The sequence below is a fragment of the Spea bombifrons genome, chromosome 5 (genome assembly GCF_027358695.1).
Source record: "Spea bombifrons isolate aSpeBom1 chromosome 5, aSpeBom1.2.pri, whole genome shotgun sequence".
Classification (NCBI taxonomy): domain Eukaryota; kingdom Metazoa; phylum Chordata; class Amphibia; order Anura; family Pelobatidae; genus Spea; species Spea bombifrons.
The window spans coordinates 44,547,881-44,570,380 of record NC_071091.1 but is presented as its reverse complement, the minus strand read 5'-3'; the positions used below and the strand labels follow the sequence as shown (position 1 = coordinate 44,570,380).

General features: G+C 43.8%; 1 protein-coding gene across 1 annotated transcript in view; it reads right to left on the bottom strand.

Annotated features, from left to right (window-relative positions):
* The window catches only part of PKD1L1 (polycystin 1 like 1, transient receptor potential channel interacting), an 83,558-nt gene that overhangs the window by 28,632 nt on the left and 32,426 nt on the right, over positions 1 to 22,500 (bottom strand). Inside the window, exon 4 of the mRNA XM_053467814.1 lies at positions 21,412 to 21,489. Within this exon, the coding sequence (XP_053323789.1) occupies positions 21,412 to 21,489 (78 nt within the window). The remainder of the gene's footprint in view (positions 1 to 21,411; positions 21,490 to 22,500) is intronic.

The window sequence follows — 22,500 nt, the reverse complement described above, 5'->3', positions numbered from 1 at the left end:
GGGATGAAAGGTTATCTGAGATGTGAGCCATTTCTTGTTTAAGGGCATCAGTGTTGAGTTTCATCTCTGCACTTCATTTTGAATATAGATCATTTATATTTGTAATTTTGGACGGATGAGTTAACTCCATATGTGTAATCTCCATTTGAGTCTCCAGAGAGGAGTCATTTAAGTTTGAGGAGGGTATATGAAGAGATTTAGATGTATTAGTTTCTGGTTTGGGAGAGTATATGTCTAATAAAGTTTTAGACTTCTCAACGCTTAATATTTTGTCTTTTTCTCTCTCCTTTTCCCTCTCCCTCTCTTTCTTAGGTGCCATCTTGTAGTCTTGAGGTTACAGTTGTGTCTTAATGCCTATAAATCTTCCTCTCTCCTCTCCTCTTTCTCTCTCCTCGCTCTTATATCATATCCCCTCCTGTTTATTTGTAGAATCAATTTCTTCTGCAGAAAAGGTAAAATTAAATTCTTGTGGCTGAAGTTGCTCACGTGTGAGTGTGTCTCAGAAGGCCTCTTAAACTCTGTAGGAGTCCTAAGGGTTCTGGTAGAAAACACAGCGTCTTCGCAACTTATTTTTGTGATTCACATATGAGTCTTGAGCAATATGCTTATGTTAAGCAATAAAGGAATCCAAGTAATTATTATTATTTTAAATGCCTCTTCTTGTATAAATTTAGTAGAAAAAACAAAAAGAAAAGGTCTCAGAAGCTATTACTGGTTTAGTGGATGATATCATGTACATCATATTCATTCAACATACACAGCATTATTGAATAATCGTCATATGAGTGACCAGTCCAAAAAAAGAAAAAAGAAAAAAAGTAAGTATAAATGGAACTAGTAATATCCAAATAATGAAGTTTATGCTCTTTATAACCATCCAAAAAACCAATAGAATCATAGGTGTGAGTATGTTACGGTTACCACTTAGCTTTGAGGAAAGATTTCTTTTCTTCCAATTGTATGGAGAGGAGGAGGTATAAATTTATCTGAAGATAATCTTCTAATAGATTTCTGCTATGGTCGACATGTTGCTGGAGATTGTTCTGCATCGTCACAGCCACTCCACACGCCGGCTCTATGCTCTGTGAGAATTGTGTATTGGTTGCTTAACGCAGCCTAGAACAAGCTCCGTCAGACGAGCTCCGTGCAGATTGACGCGGCAGAAATCTTAGGAGGAAAGCTTAAAAGCTTTCAGGGCAAGATATCCTTCTCCTCGATGGGCTCTAGCCGTCCGTCGACCGAATTAGGGAGTGCAGGTATCAAACCCTCGACCTGTTCATGTTCGGCGTCGTCTCACGCGACGCGTTCGTGTGCTATGTCATCACGCATTCTCCCTGCCGTGGACGCCATTTAGTGGTATTTCACCAGAGGGCCCGTAATCATACAGATTTCATGTAATGCTTTTATATTGGGTACGAAAAAATATTGTGTACTTTTAATTACATTATTAAAGGAGATTCTTGGAGTCTTATTTTGCCAGATATATGTTAATGTTAATTTTTTAAATTGAGAGAGAATAGAATAGGGGACTCTCACGGGAATTGCTTTAATCCTCCCCAACCAGGAGATCTCAAGTCTTTTCCATTCATGACATTTTTTTCACATTCTCTTTATTAATAAAATATAATTATCTCTAACCATTTCTTTCAAATTATATTTAATTTTTATGCCTACATAATCAAGGGTATCAATATTCCAGTCTACATTTATATATGATTTCATCCGAACGGATTGCTCTTCAGTTTGATTAATAGAGATAATTTGAGTTTTATTAATATTTAATTTATAATTAGAAAATTTGCAATATTCCTCTATTAAGTCTAACACATATTTTATAGAATGATCTGGATGTGGGAGTGTTAGTATGATATCATCAGCAAAAAGTGTTCTTATATTCTTTATGTCCTATTTTAATACCTGTTATCTTAGCAGAGTTTCTTATTGATTGTGCTAATGGTTCAATTGATAGGGCATATAATAAGGGGATCTGGATCTTAATCTTGTAGTCAGACCTCTTTTTGTGGCCTGATTAGAAGATGACCTCGAATATAAGATGAGGGGTATTTTTCAGAGCAAATACAGTATATCAAAATGTTCCTCATATGCAAGTATCTCGAGTTCTCCCAGTTTGTTAGCCAGGCTTCTTGCATTAGCTAGAAGACAATTTAGTTTGCCATCAGTTATTTTCTCATGAAAACAATCTGCATCAGGTGCAACCTTATTCTTTATGCTATGACTATCCTTAACCCCACTAACCATGCTTCTATCTACACAAATAACCTCCCCTCCTGGTTTGAATGCTGTATCTGGAATATCTACAACAACACAATTCATAGTTATGGATACCTCCCCCATTACCCCGCTCTGACCATTTAAATGTTCTGTCTTTATGGAACAAAAGGTAACCTTTGGGCTGAGTACAGCGCCATTGTTATTGTCCATAACATCAGTCACCTGCCTACAATCTGAGCTTCCCACCCCCCCTTCTCTCCCGTCCTCTGTTTTCCTTGGTCTCCCCCTATTACCTATTTTAAATACTCCTCCAACCTTCTGGCCATCCTATCCCCTAGCACAGCAGACTCTCTGACGTACAGGTGCAATCCAACTATAAAGATTGTATCCAAGTGCAAAAAACAGCCCAGTGCTCTAAGAAGTGCTTCTTATACCAAGTCTTCAGCCACACATTAACCTCCCTGATCTCCCGCTGTCTTTCTGCAGTTGCGCGTGGCACAGGTAATATTTTGAAAAATATTACCTTGGAGGTCCCTTTTCTTAAGCTTGCTACCCAATTCCCAAAACTCACTCTCTAGGGCCCTCCATGTAAGGAAGACAGGCAGATCCTCTCCAGCCCCTCTCAATAACATGTCCACATGATCAGCAACATGGCGAAACCGAGCACACGGAAGACAACTGTCCGGTTGATGCGATACTGGTTAAAGATTACCCTGCCTGCCTTCCTAATAACGGAATCTCCTACCACCACAATCTGTCTAGCCTGTGTGTTGTCCCAGGGGAGCACAAAACAGTCGGTCGGACTATCCAGCTCTGTGACATTGGTGGGACCAGTGGGATTGCTCATAGGCAATTGGACATCCAAACCACCACCGGGATCCAAAAGCCGAGACGGAGGGCACACTACGAGTGCATGGCCCAGCGCTACACTAATCTGAGGCTGAACACCTTAAAAGACCTCCTGGAGGCTCCTGGAAAAGTTGCCAGAAACAAGACCAGAGACACCCTCATTGCTAAACTAATGGCAAACGACCAGGCTGAAGCCAGTCACTTTGCTGCATCGGGCCAGGATGAGTTCCAGAGGGAGGTTCTATTCTGCGTGTCATGCTAGGGGGCCAAACTGCCGACAGAGGTCCTAGTCCAAGGTAATCTCAGGAGTGCACAGGGTAGGCAACAGAGGCGGTATGACCGGATGGCTAGGGTTCACGTCAAGTCCGGTCAAGCAAAGAAAATTGCAGATTTGTCCTGGCAGGGTCTCTACAAAATCACACAGGTACACCACCTATACGGTGGCCAGATGTTAAGATGAGTGGTCCAGCGGGCCTTCCATGTGAACATGCTGAAGCCACATTTGGAAAGAAAGGGGAGTGTGAAGGGCTGTCCGTGCCCGTCTTACTGGGGGACCTTGAATCCCAGAAGAGCATAGAGAGCGTCAAGCTAGGGAAAGGGTTAGCCCACGGAGGAAAGGGAGCAGGTTACCCAAGTGCTAGAAGAATGGAGAACCATGTTCTCCTCTCTCCCTGGCTACACCACGCTGCGAGTCCACCGAGTAGAGACCACAGACCCCCAACCTGCCTACCGTATCCCTCACGCCATAAGACAAGGCATGCTTCAGGAGATACGGGAGATGCTGGGTCATTGAACAGGCATCCCCTGTAGTCCCTGTAATATTAGGCTGTCTGAGGTACACTACCTAGGGCACAGGGTGGGATGTGGGAGACCACAAAGGTAGAGGTGGTTGCTAGGTGTCCAGTACCCCGTACCCAGGTCCTAGGCTTCTTAGGAACTGCAAGTTCTTCCCCAACTACCAAAAAGAATCTACCCCGACAGGTCCTGTGGTCCCAGAGTGTGAGGCAGCTTTCCAACAATTAAAGCAAGCCTTAGTGCATTATCGTCCATACAGACACTTCTATGTTCGGATTGGGAGCAGTGTTAAATCAAGTCGGGGATGATGGTAACGAACACCCCGTGACATATATCGGCTGCAAACTACTTCCACAGGAGGTGAGCCCCCTTAATACAATAGGGGTGTCAACCTCCACTATCTATCACTGGACATAATCAGTTCCAGGGATGGCCGGGGTAAATGTCTGTAGTAGTGGGACTGGGAGGGGGGGGCTGACTTATACAACATTAAACTGAAACAATGGTGGTCACTCCCTGGTTGCAGATCCTGGCTGTCTGTCAGAGATAATCCCCTCAACAAGTGATGAGTTGATACTGCTGGGGGTGACACAGAAGTCTTTAGAAAGTCAGGGCCTATAGTCAATATGGAGGAGGCTGGCAGTCAGGCCTCTCCAGTGGCCCCAGTGAGGGAGGCTTCTGTCATACTGTTTTTATCTGTTTATCAACTGCTTTGTATGCACTGTGACTATTGTTTTGTTGATAATAACTATTCCTTTATTAAGTCATGCCTTAGTCTGGTAAAGACTCACATTACCTCTTAGACCACTAATTTGAGATCTCATAGATACTGTGTTAAATAATATTGAGTTCTAGTCAAATTCAGACCAAGGCACCCCATTTATACCGTATTTGCTCGATTATAAGACAACCCTGATTATAAGACGACCCCCCAAAATCTCAATATTAATTTATGAAAAAAAGAAAAAGCCTGAATATAAGACGACCCTATAGGAAAAAAGTTTTACCAGTAAATGTTAATTCATGTAAACTATGTGAACAATTGTTTATTATTGTTGTTAATAAAAGCTACGATTGAGAAAAATATTTTGTTTTTATTTCCTTTTTTTTCAACCTGCCCCCCGCAGTTATGCACATCTGCCCCCAGGCTTGCCACTCTGCCCCAGAAATGCCTTATACCCCATATATGCCACTGTGCCCCGTGATATGCATTTTAACCCTCTAAATGCCACTGTGCCCCATGATATGTCTTTTAACCCCCTATGTGCCACTCTGCCTCCAGAATTGCCTTGTACCCCTATATGCCACTCTGGCATTTAGGGGGTTAAAAGGCATATTATGGAGCAGAGTGGCATATAGGGAGGTATAAGGCATTTCTGGAGGCAGAGTGGCATTAAGGGGGTTAAAAGGCATTTCACAAAGCACTCTGCCTCCAGAAATGCCTTATGCCCTCCATTTAACACTCCCTCCCTCGCCCTCCTCCAAACTTACCGGTGCTTCTGAGTCCCCCGGTGCTTAGTCCGGGCAGCATGTAGAGCTCTACACGCTGCCCGGACTAAGCACCGGGGACTCAGAAGCACCGGTAAGTTGGGGGGGGCATGACACAGGAGGATCCAGGTCCCCTGCATCTGAGTCCCCGGTGCTTAGTCTGGGCAGCGTGTAGAACTCTACGCAAATCCCGTAGAGCTCTACACGCTGCCCGGACTAAGCACCAGGGACTCAAAAGCACCGGTAAGTTGAGGGGGGCATAACACAGGAGGATCCAGGTCCCCTGCATCGCTGCGGGGATCTGGATCTTAGTCTCATAGTCGGACCTATTTGAGGTCTGATTATAAGACGACCCCGATTATAAGACAAGGGGTATTTTTCAGAGCATTTGCTCTGGAAAAAACCTCGTCTTATAATCGAGCAAATACGGTAAATTGTCTTTGTGGAGCTAGCGTTAAGATATTAGTTATATCATTACAATCAAGCGTGGGTGGCATTAAGGGGGGATGTTTATCATTATTTCCCGTCAAGGGCAGATTTTAACCCTTTCACCACCAGAACCAAGTCACACGCACGCATGGAGTAGAGTACGGCCATGAAATAGCAATATGCTACTTGTACTTGTTGCCCTATAACATGAAGAAGAAGAAAAAATTGTGGAAAAAAATATTTGAAAAACTGGGTACAAATATTAAAATATTAAAATCTGTTTTTCATTAGCTTTTGTAAATAATTTTTTTTTTTTTTTATAAAAGTCATGGAAAAAAAAAGTTTCACCATAGTTTATACCGTATTTGCCCGAATATAGGCTGCACTTTTTTCCCCCACTTTAAGTCTTAAGACTTGGTAAGTCTGGGTGGGGGGCATATCTAGGCGGCAGAGTGGCAGCATATCTCGGGGGGCAGAGTGGCAGCACAAGTTATATATAGTCTTTTTTCAGGACAAGAATGCCTATTATTTTGATCATATCTAATTTACTATTAAAAAAAATACGGTGAAAAACAACTGGAGTAGAGAGGTAGATAGCGTCATGACGTGGTACTCGCTGCCGGAAGAGGCAGGGTATAGGTGCCTGTCGAGAAGAAGTGCCCGTTCTAAGAAAAACGCTGCTCAAGCAAGAGATATCAGGAAGCCAAGCCGCCTTTCCATTCCCTCAAAGAAAACAGCCAACAACTCCTAACTATTTCAAGAAACTCAATATGAACAGAATGTAAAAAGAGAAACAGTCACACAAGAATTTTTCACATGTAAATTAGAATCTCTGTTAAATACCATCAAATAAGAAATAAGCAATGACTCCAAGACAATTAAAAAAAAACTTGACTGAAAAAATCAAAATAGTTAAAGAAAAAGTTATTCTATAATACATTCTCTTTACATTTTTTTTTCAATTGTAAACCTTTATTTTCCTTTTTTCTTTACAAAATAAAGAGTATACATATGCAATCTTCTGTATACAACACATCAATAGACGTAACATACATAAAATGGTAAAGAACGTACAACTTATATATCCATCCACAATCCGGTAAGGCTGATCCCATATTCATACTTTCTAACTGCTAAGTTTGTTTTAATATTTGTATCTTATTCCCTATTGCACAACTTTACGGACTCCATATTTGATTTTATTATTTTCTTAATGTTCTCTTATATGTACCTTCAACCTGCCTTATAAAATGAAGCTCGGGGGGCGTGGCCTGACCGCGGAGCTGAATGGCAGCTTAAGTGAAGAGCTCAGCCTGCGCGTCGGCTAAAAAACGTCGATAACAGCTTTCCACTACGGATCTTTGAGCTGCTACCGGTGGGTTTACTCCCTGAGAAGCCCCTGCGATGGTGTCTAAACATGCCAAACGTGGCTCCAACCGGCTACCTCAATATTTTGCTAGCCTTCCATCCCAAGATGGCGACGAGGCCTCCCTCGTGTCCTCACAGCCCGACCTTACCACTGAGGACCTGTCTCTCAGAGATGAAGGACACCCTCCTCCAACTCCAACTCAAGGTGGCAGATCGCAATAACTTACGGCTTCGAGGGTTCCCTGAGAAGGTCTCGAATAGCTCTCTTGAAGATTTTGCTGATCTCCTTATCGATCGCATACACCGGCTCCCGAAACCAAAATCGCTTCCAGTGTCGGCCACCCGTGATGTGATCCTCCGTTTGCACTATTTTAATGTGAAAGTGTCTATTTTATCTGCAGCCAGGAAGACTCCGACGTTTCCTGCACCGTACGACAACATCCAGCTATTTTCCGACCTATCTGCTGCGACCTTATCTGCTCGCCGTAATTTCACTTCACTTACCTTGTTGTTACGCGAACACTCCATCCAGTACCGTTGGGGTTATCCGACGAAGCTTATCCTGTCCCGGAATGGTGTCCAATCGGTGGTGTTGTCTCCGGCTGATGGTTTTCGACTCCTCCGTTCCTGGAATATCATGTCTGCGGCTGATGACCAATCTGTGGCGGCTATTTCATCCTCTCCACTGCGTCACATCTCCACGGAATGGGAACTGGTGAAAGCTAAGCGCCCGAAGAATGGACAGTCTCCAGTTCCGTGACTGCTCATTTCGCCGTGCTTGATTCTGTCTTCGGTCTTCTGTTGCCTGCTCCGGGGGTTTCTCTGGGACGTCTCCCTTGGTCCCGTGAGTGCTGCCGTAGGGTTGCTTCGCTGATTTTTGTTTTATTTTGGGGTTTGTTCCCCTTATCTTCAGCATGTGAACGTTTTATCCCTTTTTTTATGTGCACTTATGCATTGTACTTGCTGGTATCCCATGTTTTTGGGTTACTATGGGCATACGGGTTCATCACTGCATTACATACACACGTACACTCATTCCTTTTTTTTTTTTTTTTTTACATTTGTCTCAACTCCACACAATTACCCTATACCGCATAGTCTTATTGCGTATACGACCGTATACGACCGTTCTATTGATAGGCTCCACTGGGGCTTTCTTATGGCCACTCTACGCGCGTTCCATCTTCCAGAGGCCTTCATTACAGCGATTGACCGGTTATATGTTCGTCCTCATGCAAGTGTTCGTGTTGCCGGATTCCTCTCACAACCTTTTGATAACTCGAATGGCATGAGACAAGGCTGTCCCCTTTCCCCGTTGCTCTTTGCGCTGGCCATGGAGCCTCTCGCCATAGCGGTGCGATCGTCTCCAGCTATCAAAGGTTTTCCGTGCCACTCTATCGAAACAAAACTTGCCTTGTATGCTGACGACGTTCTACTTACCATTACGGATCCTCAGTCCTCCTTACCCGCATTGCACTCTCTCCTTGAGGAGTTTGGCGCTGTTTCATATCAATTGGGGCAAATCTCAAGCTCTGAACCTTGGCTTCCCTGCGGTGACGATTGCTCAACTATCGACGATGTTCCCATATGACTGGAGATCTGATTATCTTACTTACTTGGGAATCAGGCTTACTAAATCTGTCCACACTTTGGCTAAAGTGAACTACCATCACATTTGGCGAGCAATTAAGGAAGACCTCCTTCGCTGGTCCAAATTTGAACTGTCCTGGACGGGTCGGATTGTCTCCTTCAAGATGAACTCTTTACCGAAGCTACTCTACTTGTTCCGGACGTTGCCAGTCCCTATATCCCCTACCCTTCTCCGCGAAATTCAGTTGACAGTTTCCACCTTCATCTGGGCCAACAAGAAAGCTCGGCTCTCCATTCGTCTCCTCCAACGCCCCAAGATGCTGGGAGGCTTAGGAGTCCCAGATGTTAAGAAATACTATCTGGCTGCTGCCCTTACACAGACTCTTCAACTGTTCTCCGCTGCGGCACATGTGGCATGGGTTGACCTTGAGAATACTTTTGCTCGACCGTGGGTCTTCAGGGACTTACTATGGCTTCCGAAGTCCGTTCGTCCACCGTAACCACATCTCTTACCCACCTCCAAATTGTCTTTGTCCCTGTGGGACATATACCGTACCACTCTTGGGTTTCCATCTACTTTATCTGCATATGCGCCCCTTACGGTTTTGCGCCCATTGCTACCTCACGTCTCCGTTGACTCTTGGCTGCAGGCTGGTATACAGTCCATTGGCCATCTTCTTTCACAAGGTCATGTCCGCTCTTTCCAAGAATTGAAAACCAACTATTGCCTCTCCAATAAGGACTTCCTAAAGTTTTTACAATTCCGCAATGTTATTCAGAAATGTTGGAAACCTACCCCATCTGCGGCTTCCATGGCCTCAATTGTCAAGCTTTGTCTCCAGACTCCCATTGTCCCACATGCTATTTCCATTTGCTATGCGGCGCGGCTGGACTGTGCGCTCGACGCTAAACTCCCATATATGGAAGCTTGGGAAAAAGAGCTCCATTGTTCCTTCGATGTTCAAGATTGGTATGCGGCCTTGGAGCAGATTAAAGGTGTGTCCAGGAATGCCACCCACTTTGAAACGGATCGTAAAGTCATATTCCGTTGGTATTATGTCTGTTATGGACCCAGAATATATCAGCAAGAAACGTTTATTGCTTTAATGAATATAAGCTGGCCTCGACCAATATAAAGGGTTACACCTCATGCAGATACGTGAGAGACGCAAGCAGCAGTGTATTCAATTATCTATGTTTTACTAACCACAAGCGCCATCCGGCTATATCTAGTTGCAGGAAAGTATCTAAGATTTGCTACTAACGGTTTTCTGCCTATTTCCGCATAGTTTCAGGATTAACCAATTAATAAGCTTTATGTAACCTGACGTCTCTTTTACCGGACACTATATAATCTATAATATAAACAAAATAAAGCAGAGTGATTTTGGACTTGACCCAGAGTGTGTCGTGTGTCTCTCCGCGCACGTACATTTATATTCACATCATTTGGAGCAGTTCAACAATTGAATAAAGGCTTTATTGGAAAGCATCCAAAAGCTCTCCAAGATTTTCCCGTCTACTTCCCCTTTGTGTTGGAGACTGTGTGGCCAAAGAGGGACGATGGCTCATATCTGGTGGGACTGTCCTCTACTGTCTACTTTTTGGTCCGAAGTTTTAGCACTCTTTAATCATTTGCTCCCGGTCTCGATTGTCTCTTCTGTCTCGGTCGCCCTCCTGGATATGCTCCCTCCTGACCTGGATACGCCGTGTCGTAAGCTCCTTATACATCTCCTCCTGGCAGCTAAAGGCTGTATTGCCAGAAAGTGGAAGAACCCTACTCCTCCATCCATACGCGAGGTGCTCTACTCTGTGGCCACCACCCGTACGTACGAATGTATGGCACACTCGGCGATGGGTACCTCTCATGTTTTCCAAGCAACTTGGGATAGGTGGGACGACTTCTATTTTACCTCTTTCCGTGACACCCCTCCTGGTTTTTTGCTCCATGACATGCGTGCCCCATGGAGCTTGAAGGCCGTTCGCTCGTTCTAGGCTCCTCTCTTTTCTTTTTTTTTTTGTTTCTTTTTTCTCTCTCTTTTTCTTTTCTTCCTCTCCTCTTTTTTTTCTCTTTTCCTCCCCCTCTTTCCTGTTTCCCCTCATCCATCTATTCCATGGACAGGTTATACATTGTCATTATTCAGACAAAGCATGCCACTGATTGTGTACTTCTCACGTATATATGGCTACTTTGATGTTAGCTGCATTTCCTTCTGATGCTCTGATTATTTGACCATGTACTTCTATTATGTTATGTTTTACTTGCTACCTGGCCAGATTCTGTCACTCCGCTCTGTGGCACATTGTACTGCTTTGGTCTGATGTTTGCTGACTTATGTACCATTCTCCTCTCCTGTTTTTGTCCATGCATTTCTTGTTACAAAAACCATTAAAATTTCAAGTGAAAAAAAAAAATGAAGCTCACAGGGCTCAGAATGAGCCATAGTGGACCCTTGACTGGGTGCTGAGCATGTACAGTGACTTTTGGGGGTGGGGATTTTGACATCTGGTCATCCTGCCCCCATATGTTATTAGGGACATCTTTGAAGACAGACAATTCTATTTAATCATCAAATTAAATAATTTTAAATTAGACAAGGTATTTCAGATGCTGGCATTTAAACTCTTTCCATGTACACATTTAACCACCAGCCTTTGTCAAAGTTTGTGGTAGTATTTTTTTTTCACACACATTGCAATTTAGGTATGAATTTACAGCCCCTGATATATGCCACAAGCAAACCCCACCAAATATGCATTCAGCAACATCTCCTGATTACAGTGATACCACCTATGCATAGGTTTGTTGGATGAACCCGGCCAATATGATTTACCACAAAATCATACATTTTTTAAAACAATTTTGAAAACTAGACACCCTGCATTTCAAACAGGATGGGTACCCTGATGGTGAAATCATTGGATAATTATTTATACAAGTTACACCATTTTTATCGGTGCCCCTCGTTCTCCCCCGCATCAAAAAAAAGAAGAAAGTGTTTAAAAGCCGCTCGCTGGTGCCCGCTGCTTCACTGCTGGGCGCCGAAATATGACGTCATATTACGGCGCTCAGCAGTGAAGCAGCGGGCACCAGCGAGCGGTGCAGGAAGACAGCAGCATCGTGCTCCCGTCGCTGGACTTCAAGGTGAGAGGGGGGGATATATAGTGGGTAGGGGGGATATATAGTGGGTAGGGGGGATATATAGTGGGTAGGGGGGATATATAGTGGGTAAGGGGGATATGTAGTGGGTAGGGGGGATATATAGTGGGTAGGGGGGATATATAGTTGGTAGGGGGAGGATATATAGTGGGTAGGGGGGGATATATAGTGGGTAGGGGGGAGGATATATAGTGGGTGGGGGGATATATAGTGGGTAGGGGGAGGGTATATAGTGGGTAGGGGGGAAGGTATATAGTGGGAAGGGGGGGAGGGTATATAGTGGGTAGGGGGAGAGGGTATATAGTGGGTAGGGGGAGGGTATATAGTGGGTAGGGGGGAGGGTATATAGTGGGTAGGGGGGGAGGGTATATAGTGGGTAGGGGGGGAGGGTATGTAGTGGGTGGGGGGGAGGGTATATAGTGGGTGGGGGGAGGGTATATAGTGGATAGGGGGGAGTTTATATAGTGGGTAGGGGGGAGGATATATAGTGGGTAGGGGGGAGGATATATAGTGGGTGGGGGGAGGATATATAGTGGGTGGGGGGAGAGGGTATATAGTGGGTAAGGGGGGGAGGATATATAGTGGGTAGGGGGAGGGAGAGGGGTTAGAAAGTGATAAGGGAGGGAGAGGGGGTTAAAAAGTGATAAGGGAGGGAGAGGGGGTAGAAAGTGATAAGGGAGGGAGATGGGGGGTAGAAAGTGATAAGGGAGGGAGAGGGGTAGATATAAGTAAAGAGTGTGCATTAATGTGTGGATGCATTGAGTGAATGAGAGAGAGCATGAGTTAATGTGTGGATGAGTTGTCTGAATGAGGGAGAGCATGAGTTAATAAGTGGATGAATTGTCTGAATGAGGGAGAGCATGAGTTAATGTGTGGATGCATTGAGAGCATGAGTTAATGTGTGGATGAATTGTCTGAATGAGGGAGAGCATGAGTTAATGTGTGGATGCATTGAGTGAATGAGGGAGAGCATGAGTTAATGTGTGGATGAGTTGTCTGAATTAAAGTGTGAATTAGTGAGTGACTGTAAAAGTGTTTGTGTATCATAGATGTATAATTGTGGAAGGGCAAAGATGGCACTAGCAGGAGGTTTGAGCCTTGGGGACCAAGATGGCACAGGCAGGGTGTATATGGGACAAAGATGGCACTGGCCGGACTGTTTGGGGACAAAGTTGACTTGTGCTGGGCTATTTGGGGACAAAGATTGCAAATCTAATGTGTGTTATCTGGGTGCTGGTCAGGTTCTATGTGGGCAGTGTGGACGCCAGGGCTGGCTTTGGGGTGTGCAACCTGTGATCTATGCCTGTAATTTAGGGGGTTTTAAATATACCTTTAATGCCGTGTTTTTATGTGAATTCCAATTGATCTTTACCTGCAAAGCTGGGTTTTTGTGTTATTCTGTAGATCCATATCTGCTATGCTATGTTTCCATACATTATTTATGTGTACCTGCAAATACAGGGTTAATATGTCTTATTCAGTTGATCTATACCTGCGATGCTACGTTTCATATATTTATTGTATACCTGCAAATACAGGACTTGTATGTCTGATTCTGTTTATTTGATGTATACCTTCAGTGCTGAGATCACAAATGAATTTCAATTGATCTGGGTTTGTGTGTTGATCTATACCCGCTATCGGCAGCAGGGACTAATATTTATATATATAAATCACTCTTGATGTAGCCGGAAAACCTTGCTCATTTCTTGTTGACACTGGCGCTGCTCGTAGCGTGCTTTGTGAGACGGATGCACACCCATCCTGGTTATCTGATATACAACTCCCCTGTAGTGGGTTAGAAGGCGTGGTTCAACACAACCCACTCACACGCCCCTTACCCGTCACAAGCTCTTCAATACATCTGCCTTCATCTACTCTAGCTCAATTTGTGGTCAGTGCCACTTGCCCTTTCAATCTTCTAGGAGTGGATTTTCTCAGCAAAATCCAAGCTAATATCTCTTTTACTGACAATGGAACTGTCACTCTCAATACTGCTCTCGCCCCTGAAGAAACCTGTATGCTTATGGCAGTAATACATGATCCACCTCAAGATGAACCCCCAGACTTTCTAAACAAATTGCTTGACAATCTTCCAGCTATTTTGTGGGCCTCTGGGACTATGGACATTGGACGACTCAACGTCCCACCAGTACAAGTTGTGCTTAAGGATCCTAACGTTCTTCCATACAAGGCCCAATATCCTTTATCAGTGGCCCAACTAGATGCAATATCTATTCAAGTAGCTGCACTCCTAGAATCCGGTGCAATAATACCTACTACTTCCCCTTGCAATACTCCGCTGTATCCAGTAAAAAAGAAGCAGATCAAAGGCCAACCTCCAGTGTACAGGATGGTACAAGATTTACGCGCTGTCAACGAAGTCACGGTTCTGGATACCCCTATTGTGCCAAATCCACATACTCTTCTATCCAGCATTCCACCTACGGCATCCTGGTTCACTGTAATTGATCTTGCTAATGCCTTTTTCTCCATTCCATTACACCCTTCGTGTCAATATCTTTTTGCATTCACACATGCTGGTCGGCAATACACTTGGACGGTAATGCCACAAGGAGCTCAAAACAGCCCATCCAGTTTCAGCAAAGCTATGTCTTCTGTGCTTTCTTCATGGCAAGACGCTCACCCGGAAGTTGAGCTCCTGCAATACGTGGATGACCTACTTCTTTGTGCTCCAGACCCATCCATGTGTCAAGAAACTACCCTGGACCTACTTTATTTTCTAGCTACAGCTGGCTGTAAGGTCTCCAAATCGAAACTACAGTTATGCCTTCAAAAAGTGATTTTTCTGGGACATTGTATTACCAAAGGCCGTAAACACCTTACAATGGCACGGAAAAAGGCCATCCTGGAGTTGGCTCCGCCAGAAACTCCACATCAGCTACAGACCTTTCTGGGTCTCATTTCATACTGTCGTCCCTGGATTCCCGACGCTTCTGTCCTAATGCAACCAATATATGACTGTATACCTCGAGAACTACCAGCAATTTTTTATTTAACACCAGAGGCACTGGACTCATTCGACGCTCTACAACAAATGATTGCCTCATCTCCAGCTTTAGGAATTCTGAACTATTCTCTTCTGTTCCGTCTCTATGTTATGGAATGGCTAGGCCATGCCACAGGCGTTCTCACTCAGATGCACGGTGGTCGACATCGTCCCCTCGGATTCTACTCCAAACTATTGGACCCAGTTGCTCGCGCGACACCTTCCTGTGTAAGAGCTATTCACGCTGCCAGCTGTCTTCTGGACGTCACTTCAGATATTGTCCTCGGACATCCCTTGACAATTCTAGCTCCACATGACATCTCAGCTATTTTACAACAGACCCAACCCAGACATCTCACTGCTCAGCGTCATCTTCGTCTCCAAGGGAGTCTGTTGTTGCCCGACAATGTTACTATTCAACGATGCAATGTTCTCAATCCGGCTGCCCTCCTTCCACTTCCAAGGGGGGAGTATACTGATATTCCGTCTACGGATTTTATTGATCTAGCCACAGAAGAAGATCTTCAGGAACAGCTATTGTGGCATACACAGTCATCAAATGTCGATTTTCCAGATGTACCACCCGAGGACGATCCACATGATTGTCTGACCATGATGCAAGCGGAAGTCGGTTCGCCCCCGAACATACAGGATACCCCACTCTCAAACCCAGAATGGACCCTATTTGTGGACGGCTCCAGATATGCCGATGACAAGGGTCGCTTCCATACGGGAATGGCGGATACGACGGACACCACTGTACTCTGTGCAAAAGCTCTACGACCGGATCAGTCGGCTCAGGAGGCTGAACTAGCTGCCCTCATCGAGGCCTGCATTATGGCTAAAGATTCTACCGCAAATATCTATACGGATTCCAGGTACGCCTTCGGAGTTGTACATGATTTTGGAGGCATCTGGAAGGCAAGAGATCAAGAACGGGAAAGCAGTTGAAGCTTTGATGACTGCGGCCCTACTCCCGAAACAAGTTGCAGTAATCAAAATCAAGGCACACTCACGGGCTGACACTATGGAAGCAAAAGGAAACGCCCTAGCAGACAGTGCAGCCAAGCAAGCAGCCCTCAATGAAGACTCAACGGTCCCTCTAATGACGGTGACCAAGGAAGCACCAATGGAATTAGACTGGGATATTCTAATTCAATTACAACAACAAGCTTCAACCAAGGAACAAAACCAATGGATACAAGAAGGAACAGCTAAAGATGAACGGGAAGCCTGGGCCAAAGGCCAATATCTTTGTTTACCCCAGACATTATATCCTTTAGTTGCATCGTTAGCTCACGGACCTACACGTATCAGTCTAAAACTATTATGAAAGAAATTATCGACAAAATCTGGATCGCACCCGGAATCACTCCAATACTAGCACGAACCACCGAATTATGTTTAATTTGTGCTCAGTGTAACACCGGAAGAACAGAACCTACACCACCTAAATGTTTACCGAATGCTCAATACCCTTTCCAGCGGATTCAGATTGACCATATTCAAATGCCAATGTGTCAGACATTTCAATATGTACTGGTAGTGGTAGGTGTGTTTTCTGGATGGCCTGAAGCTTACCCAGTACGAAACCAAACCGCACCCCCTACCGCAAAGAAATTTATTCAAGAACTTATTTGCCGTTTTGGAGTCCCTGAGGTCATAGAAAGCGACAAAGGACCTGCATTTACGGCAAACAACACTCAAGAAGTGTGGAAAATTATAGGTTCACATCTCGCCTTCCACACCCCCTACCGACCCCAAAGTAGTGGAAAAGTGGAAAGACTGAACGGTATACTCAAGTTAAAAATGTTAAAAATGACTCAAGAGACTGGTCTAAATTGGGTACAGTGTCTACCCATCATGCTTTTTGCCATCAGACACACGCCAAAGGCATCACACAAACTCATTCCACACGAAATACTTTTCGGAAGTAGTCCCAGACTAGAACAGTACTTCCCACAACAGTTGCAAATTAATTATGAAACAATGGCAAAATATGTTGTTGCTTTGACTACTCACTTGTCTAACATATATGCCCAAGTTTTCTTTTCTATTCCAGATCCCAATACCCTCGAAGGTACTCACTCTCTATTGCCTGGAGAGTGGGTGGTCGTGAAAAAACACGTCCGATCCACTCTGGAACCGCAATTCGAGGGCCCTTATCAAGTGCTGCTAACAACTCCTATCTCAGTAAAAGTTGAAGGAAAGCCCACGTGGATACACGCATCGCACTGCAAGAGAGTCAAAGGATACGATCCTCCAGCAATTGACTCCTAAAATGCATATCCTTTGCAAGGGGGTGGGCATCCCATTGCTATCGCTTATATTTCAAGCTTGCCATATTTTTGATTGCACCCCACACCCAGGTAAATTTTGGGTAACAAAAATCGCCAACAACGATCCAGGATATTGCCGCCCTGAATTTGCCGACTATATCGGGTATATATGCTATGTTGGAGGGCAATGGGGGGGACGACTGTGGATACTGGGGTTCCGTTATAACTAACTCAGGTATTAAATGGGGATATAAACCCCCGGAAGCCCTAGCCATCAAGGATCAGTATGGTAAATCTTTACTCACACGGATGATTTTATTATCCACCGGAGTAGGTAATAATCAACAATATACACTTACTATAAAAAACCCACAATCCACCAATGCCTGAACCTACTATTTTGGGGTATACAAAACAAAATCCAATACGGGCTCAAGGGGCCCCTTTTATCTCAAATATATGTACAATCCAAAATGGAAAGAGTCTCAAAGTAATTCTCCACCTAATCCCCTGGCTCCAAATGCTGGCCCATCCATCCGACGTATGGTAGCCATTGCCAACCTCACTTATGATGATACTGTGGCCATAGAAACCGGATATAATAATCATAATTTATGGCTCGAATGGATGCAGTTCTCTACTGTCAAGTACAATAAATCTAATTGCTATGTGTGCGGCAGGGCCCGTCTACATCTTGGGACGGTGCCTCTGCAGCTACCCTATCAGTCACTATTATGTCTGCTGAGTTTTTACACCAATACCAGTAGTAAACTCACCGACTGTGAAAAATGGAAAAATGAATACCCCTTATTAATCAAGACTCCTAAATTCAATGAAGGGATCACAATATATCCTGGTAACTACACTTGTATTTCAAACACCGAAGGAACCGATAAATTCTTTGGTAATTTCTCAGATGGTAATTGTGCTGAATACAGCAATTTGACCTGTTCCCCCACACAGAATCAAGTATATTCTCTGGGAGACATCTATTGACTATGTGGAGACATGAAACTGCGCACCAGATTAGAAGGTAGTTGGACTGGTGAATGTGCACTGGCCAAAGTTATAATGCCGTTATTTATAATGTCGGAAGAGCCAGAAGCTGTTGAGGCCCAGTCTACCCTGTTCCGTAAGAAACGCAGTGTCTCAAAAGCCCCCGAGGGAAGCTTCGACCCCCATGTGTATATAGATGCAATAGGAGTCCCTAGGAGGGTCCCGGATGAATATAAAGCCCGAAATCAAGTAGCCGCTGGTTTTGAATCTATTTGGCCAATTATTACAGTAAATAAAAATGTTGACTGGATTAATTATATCTATTATAATCAGCAGAGATTTGTCAACTATACTCGAGACGCACTCCAAGGACTGTCGGATCAATTGGAAGCCGCAACCCAGATGACTTTCCAGAATTATATGGTATTAGATATGATCCTGGCAGAAAAAGGCGGAGTCTGTCAAATAATTGGAGAAACTTGCTATATTTTTATTCCAGATAATACCGGCCCGGATGGAAAAGTTACCGTGGCTATTAAAAAGTTAAATTTTTTAGGAGACGATTTAAAACGCAATTCCGGAATCGATTATCCATGGGCCGAATGATTCGGATGGCTTAAAGGATGGAAACAAGCCCTTGTCCAGCTGGGAATAATTCTACTGATTATTGTGATTATTGTTGCTTTTATGTTATTATGTGTAGTCCCTTGTCTTCGACGTCTATGCGATAAAATGCTTGCAGTAGGCGAGACTACCCCGTTAATGCTTATGTACGATGACACGATGCCAAGCTTTGCATCTTCTTATGAAACACCATTTAGTTCGATAGTTCCCCCTGACGGTAATCCCCGCCCCGTGTAGGGACATACAGATCCGAGGGACATGTCCAAAACCTGAAACCGGGATTTTATCCAATAGGGATAATTTGTCGCCACTGCAGGTGAAGAGGATGCGGGATTATGTCCGGTAGGATCTGTCAGGATTAGGGACAGTCAGCCATCGTATATTCAAGGGGGGACTGTTATGGAACTAGAATATATCAGCAAGAAACGCTTATTGCTTTAATGAATATAAGCTGGCCTCGACCAATAAAGGGTTACACCTCACGCAGATACGTGAGAGACGCAAGTAGCAGTGTATTCAGTTATCTATATTTTACTAACCGCAAGCGCCATCCGGCTATATCTAGTTGCAGGAAAGTATCTAACTGTTTTCTGCCTTTCTGCCTATTTCCGCATAGTTTCAGGATTAACCAATTAATAAGCTTTACGTAACCTGACGTCCCTCTTTCCGGACACTATATAATCTATAATATAAACAAAATAAAGCAGAGTGATTTTGGACCTGACCCAGAGTGTGTCTTTTGTGTACCCCCTACTGCTGTGTATATACCGTATTTGCTCAAATATAAGACGACCCTGATTATAAGACGACCAAAATCTGAATATTAACTTAGGAAAAAAAGAAAAAGCCTGAATATAAGACGACCCTAAAGGAAAAAAGTTTTACCAGTAAATGTTAATTCATGTGAACTAATTTTTTTAATGAAAGCTATGATTGAGAAAAATATTTTTTTTGTTTTTATTTCCTTGTATTTTCCAACCTGTCCCCCAGTTACGCACATCTGCCCCCAGGCTTGCCACACCAATATGGCACTGTGGCCCATGATATGCCTTTTAACCCTCTATATGCCACTGTGCCCCATGGTATGCCTTTTGACCCCCTATGTGCCACTCTGCCTCCAGAAATGCTTAATACCCCTATATCCCATTCTGGCATTTAGGGGGTTAAATTGCATATTATGGGGCAGAGTGGCATATAGGGAGGTATAAGGCATTCCTGGAGGCAGAGTGGCATTAAGGGAGTTAAAAGGCATATGAGTTTTAGATCCTGTGTGTGTACTAGGGGAGTATATATGACAAAGATCTATATGATATTTCAGAGGGTTTTGTCTGAAAAAAAGGTTTCATTTTTCTCCCATTATATCCTATGGGCATTCACACAATACTGCCATTCACCTGTGATTCCATAGAAAACAGCTAGAATCCCACATAATCTGTGAATTAGATCCTGTGTCTATACGAGTGGAATATGTGTGCCAAAGATCTATATGATATGTCAGAGGGTTTTGTCTGAAAAACAGGTTTCATTTTTCTCCCATTATATCCTATGGCCATTCACTCAATACTGTCATTCTCCTGTCATTCCATAGAATACAGATATAATCCCACATAATCTGTGTTTCAGATCCTGTGTCTGTACTAGGGGAGTATGTGTGCCAAAGATCTAGATGATATGTCTTAAGCTTTTATTTAAAAATCAATTATTATTTTCCCTTCCATTATAGTCTATGGGCATTCCTCCCCATCATAGTCTATGGGCATTCCTCCCCATTATAGTCTATGGGCATTTCATTTTGTCATTCGTTTTAGTATGTCCCTTCTGTATATTACAGTGCCGCCGAGGTTCCCAAAGAGCTATGCTTCCTGCTGTCTTCGATGCTAGTCCTGCCTGACCGTTGAAGTTTTGTGTTCCCGGTGGCCATGGGGAGAAGGGAGAATCCTCTGGCGGGTGTACCCAGTCGGGCTACAAGTCGTTCCCGTCACAATGTCCATATTCACTGAAGCCAACTCACAGTTGCAATCACAAACAACTTGCATGCAGGAAAGTAGAGTGTATGTAAGTTAAAAAATAAATTAATATAAATTAATTTATATAAGAGCTGCCGGTAACTCTTGTTCCAATTTGCAATGCTACTTGTGAGTTCCTCTCATTCCCCCAATAGACTAAGATTAAAAAACAATGAAATAAAAAATGGGGGTCCCAGGGCTACCTATTAACCAGGGGATTAATGAAGACCCCATGGTAAAGGAAGCAATAGGGTCCATAATCACTGGATGGTCCCTTAAAAAGGTAAGTTCATTTTCCCCCCAATACACCCAAAAGGTACTTGGATAGGCCTCAGCTGCCTTTAACAGTTTGTGTGTGTGTGTGTGTGTGTGTGTGTGTTTTCTTTCTTTCTTGACACAGGGTAAAGGAATCTGATGGACAGCTGAAGTCTCTATTGGGCATCTAGGGCATGATCTGTCTTCTATCATTGTCTGGGGATGGCTGTACAGGAGTGCTGGGAGCTGTCAGGGGATATATATTTTTTCTGCATGGATTGACAGATATACAGGGTAACAAATAGTACTATAAAAGGTAAAGATACTTACCCAAAGAAACATCCAACATATACATCTTGTCAGTTTTCAAAACAAATGGGATAAATGTAACAATCTGAGATGAAATTCCTGTAGAGAGCAAAATACATTATGTTACATACCATAGCATGTACACTTCCCCCTTAGCAAGCAGATCAAATCATTTATTGTCGTTTAGTGCTACCGTCAGTTGTCAGTCTTGGCGTCACCACTTGTTATGTCATGTGGCACAGAGTCCTGTCCAGGTGTTCTTTCACTTTTTCATTGCATAGAATCCACTATTTTTCTTTGTTAACACATGTTTATTTGTTTTCTCCTAGACACCATGTCTAACACCATGAATAACTGGACTACATTTCCGCGACCCCTGCCAGAGGGTCCGAACAGGGCAGCACTCATTAGGGCCTGCACTATACCCAAACTAGTGGCAGAATTACTGAAGTGTGATATAACTTACCCAGCTACATATAGAAAGGCTGAACTATTGAGATTGCTGTTCCCTACTAGTGCACGTCACAACTTCAGAGCAATTGTCGCTTTAGTTCGTCAATACGTCTCTGACTCTGATCCACAAAGTTCTCAACTCCCTCTCCACATCCATGCTGCAGCTTCAGCAACATAGAGATTCTTCAGAGAGACTACAGTCTGTCCTGGTTTTCCAAGCTAGTCCCTGCCAGCAGCCTCCGGCTACTCTGCCTTTAGGTACTGGGCCCCTCCCCCATACAATCACCACAGCTCATTTTGTGCCTGCATGTATTAGGAAAGGTGCGTTTGAAATGTGTACTTAGCTCCCCTTTTGATTGCCACACACAATGTTGCAATAAGTCCTATGCTTGTGGAAAGGTATTGGTGGTTCTCAGGGATATCATAGGCTGAACAGGAAACTCTCTATTCCAGAGTTCATTCTGGCTTTCAGTCTGTTATATTGTCTGCTCCATACACCCTAATAGTAGAGAAGAGCCCGACTTATATTTGTATAATGTTGTGGATCTGGGCCATAAGTATGGGGTTTCTTCATTTTTCGATTAGCACCGTTTGTTTTGAAGGAACTTTGCAGGGTTTAAAGCCCCGGTATGTTCTAACTGCCAGTCTTGGCTCATA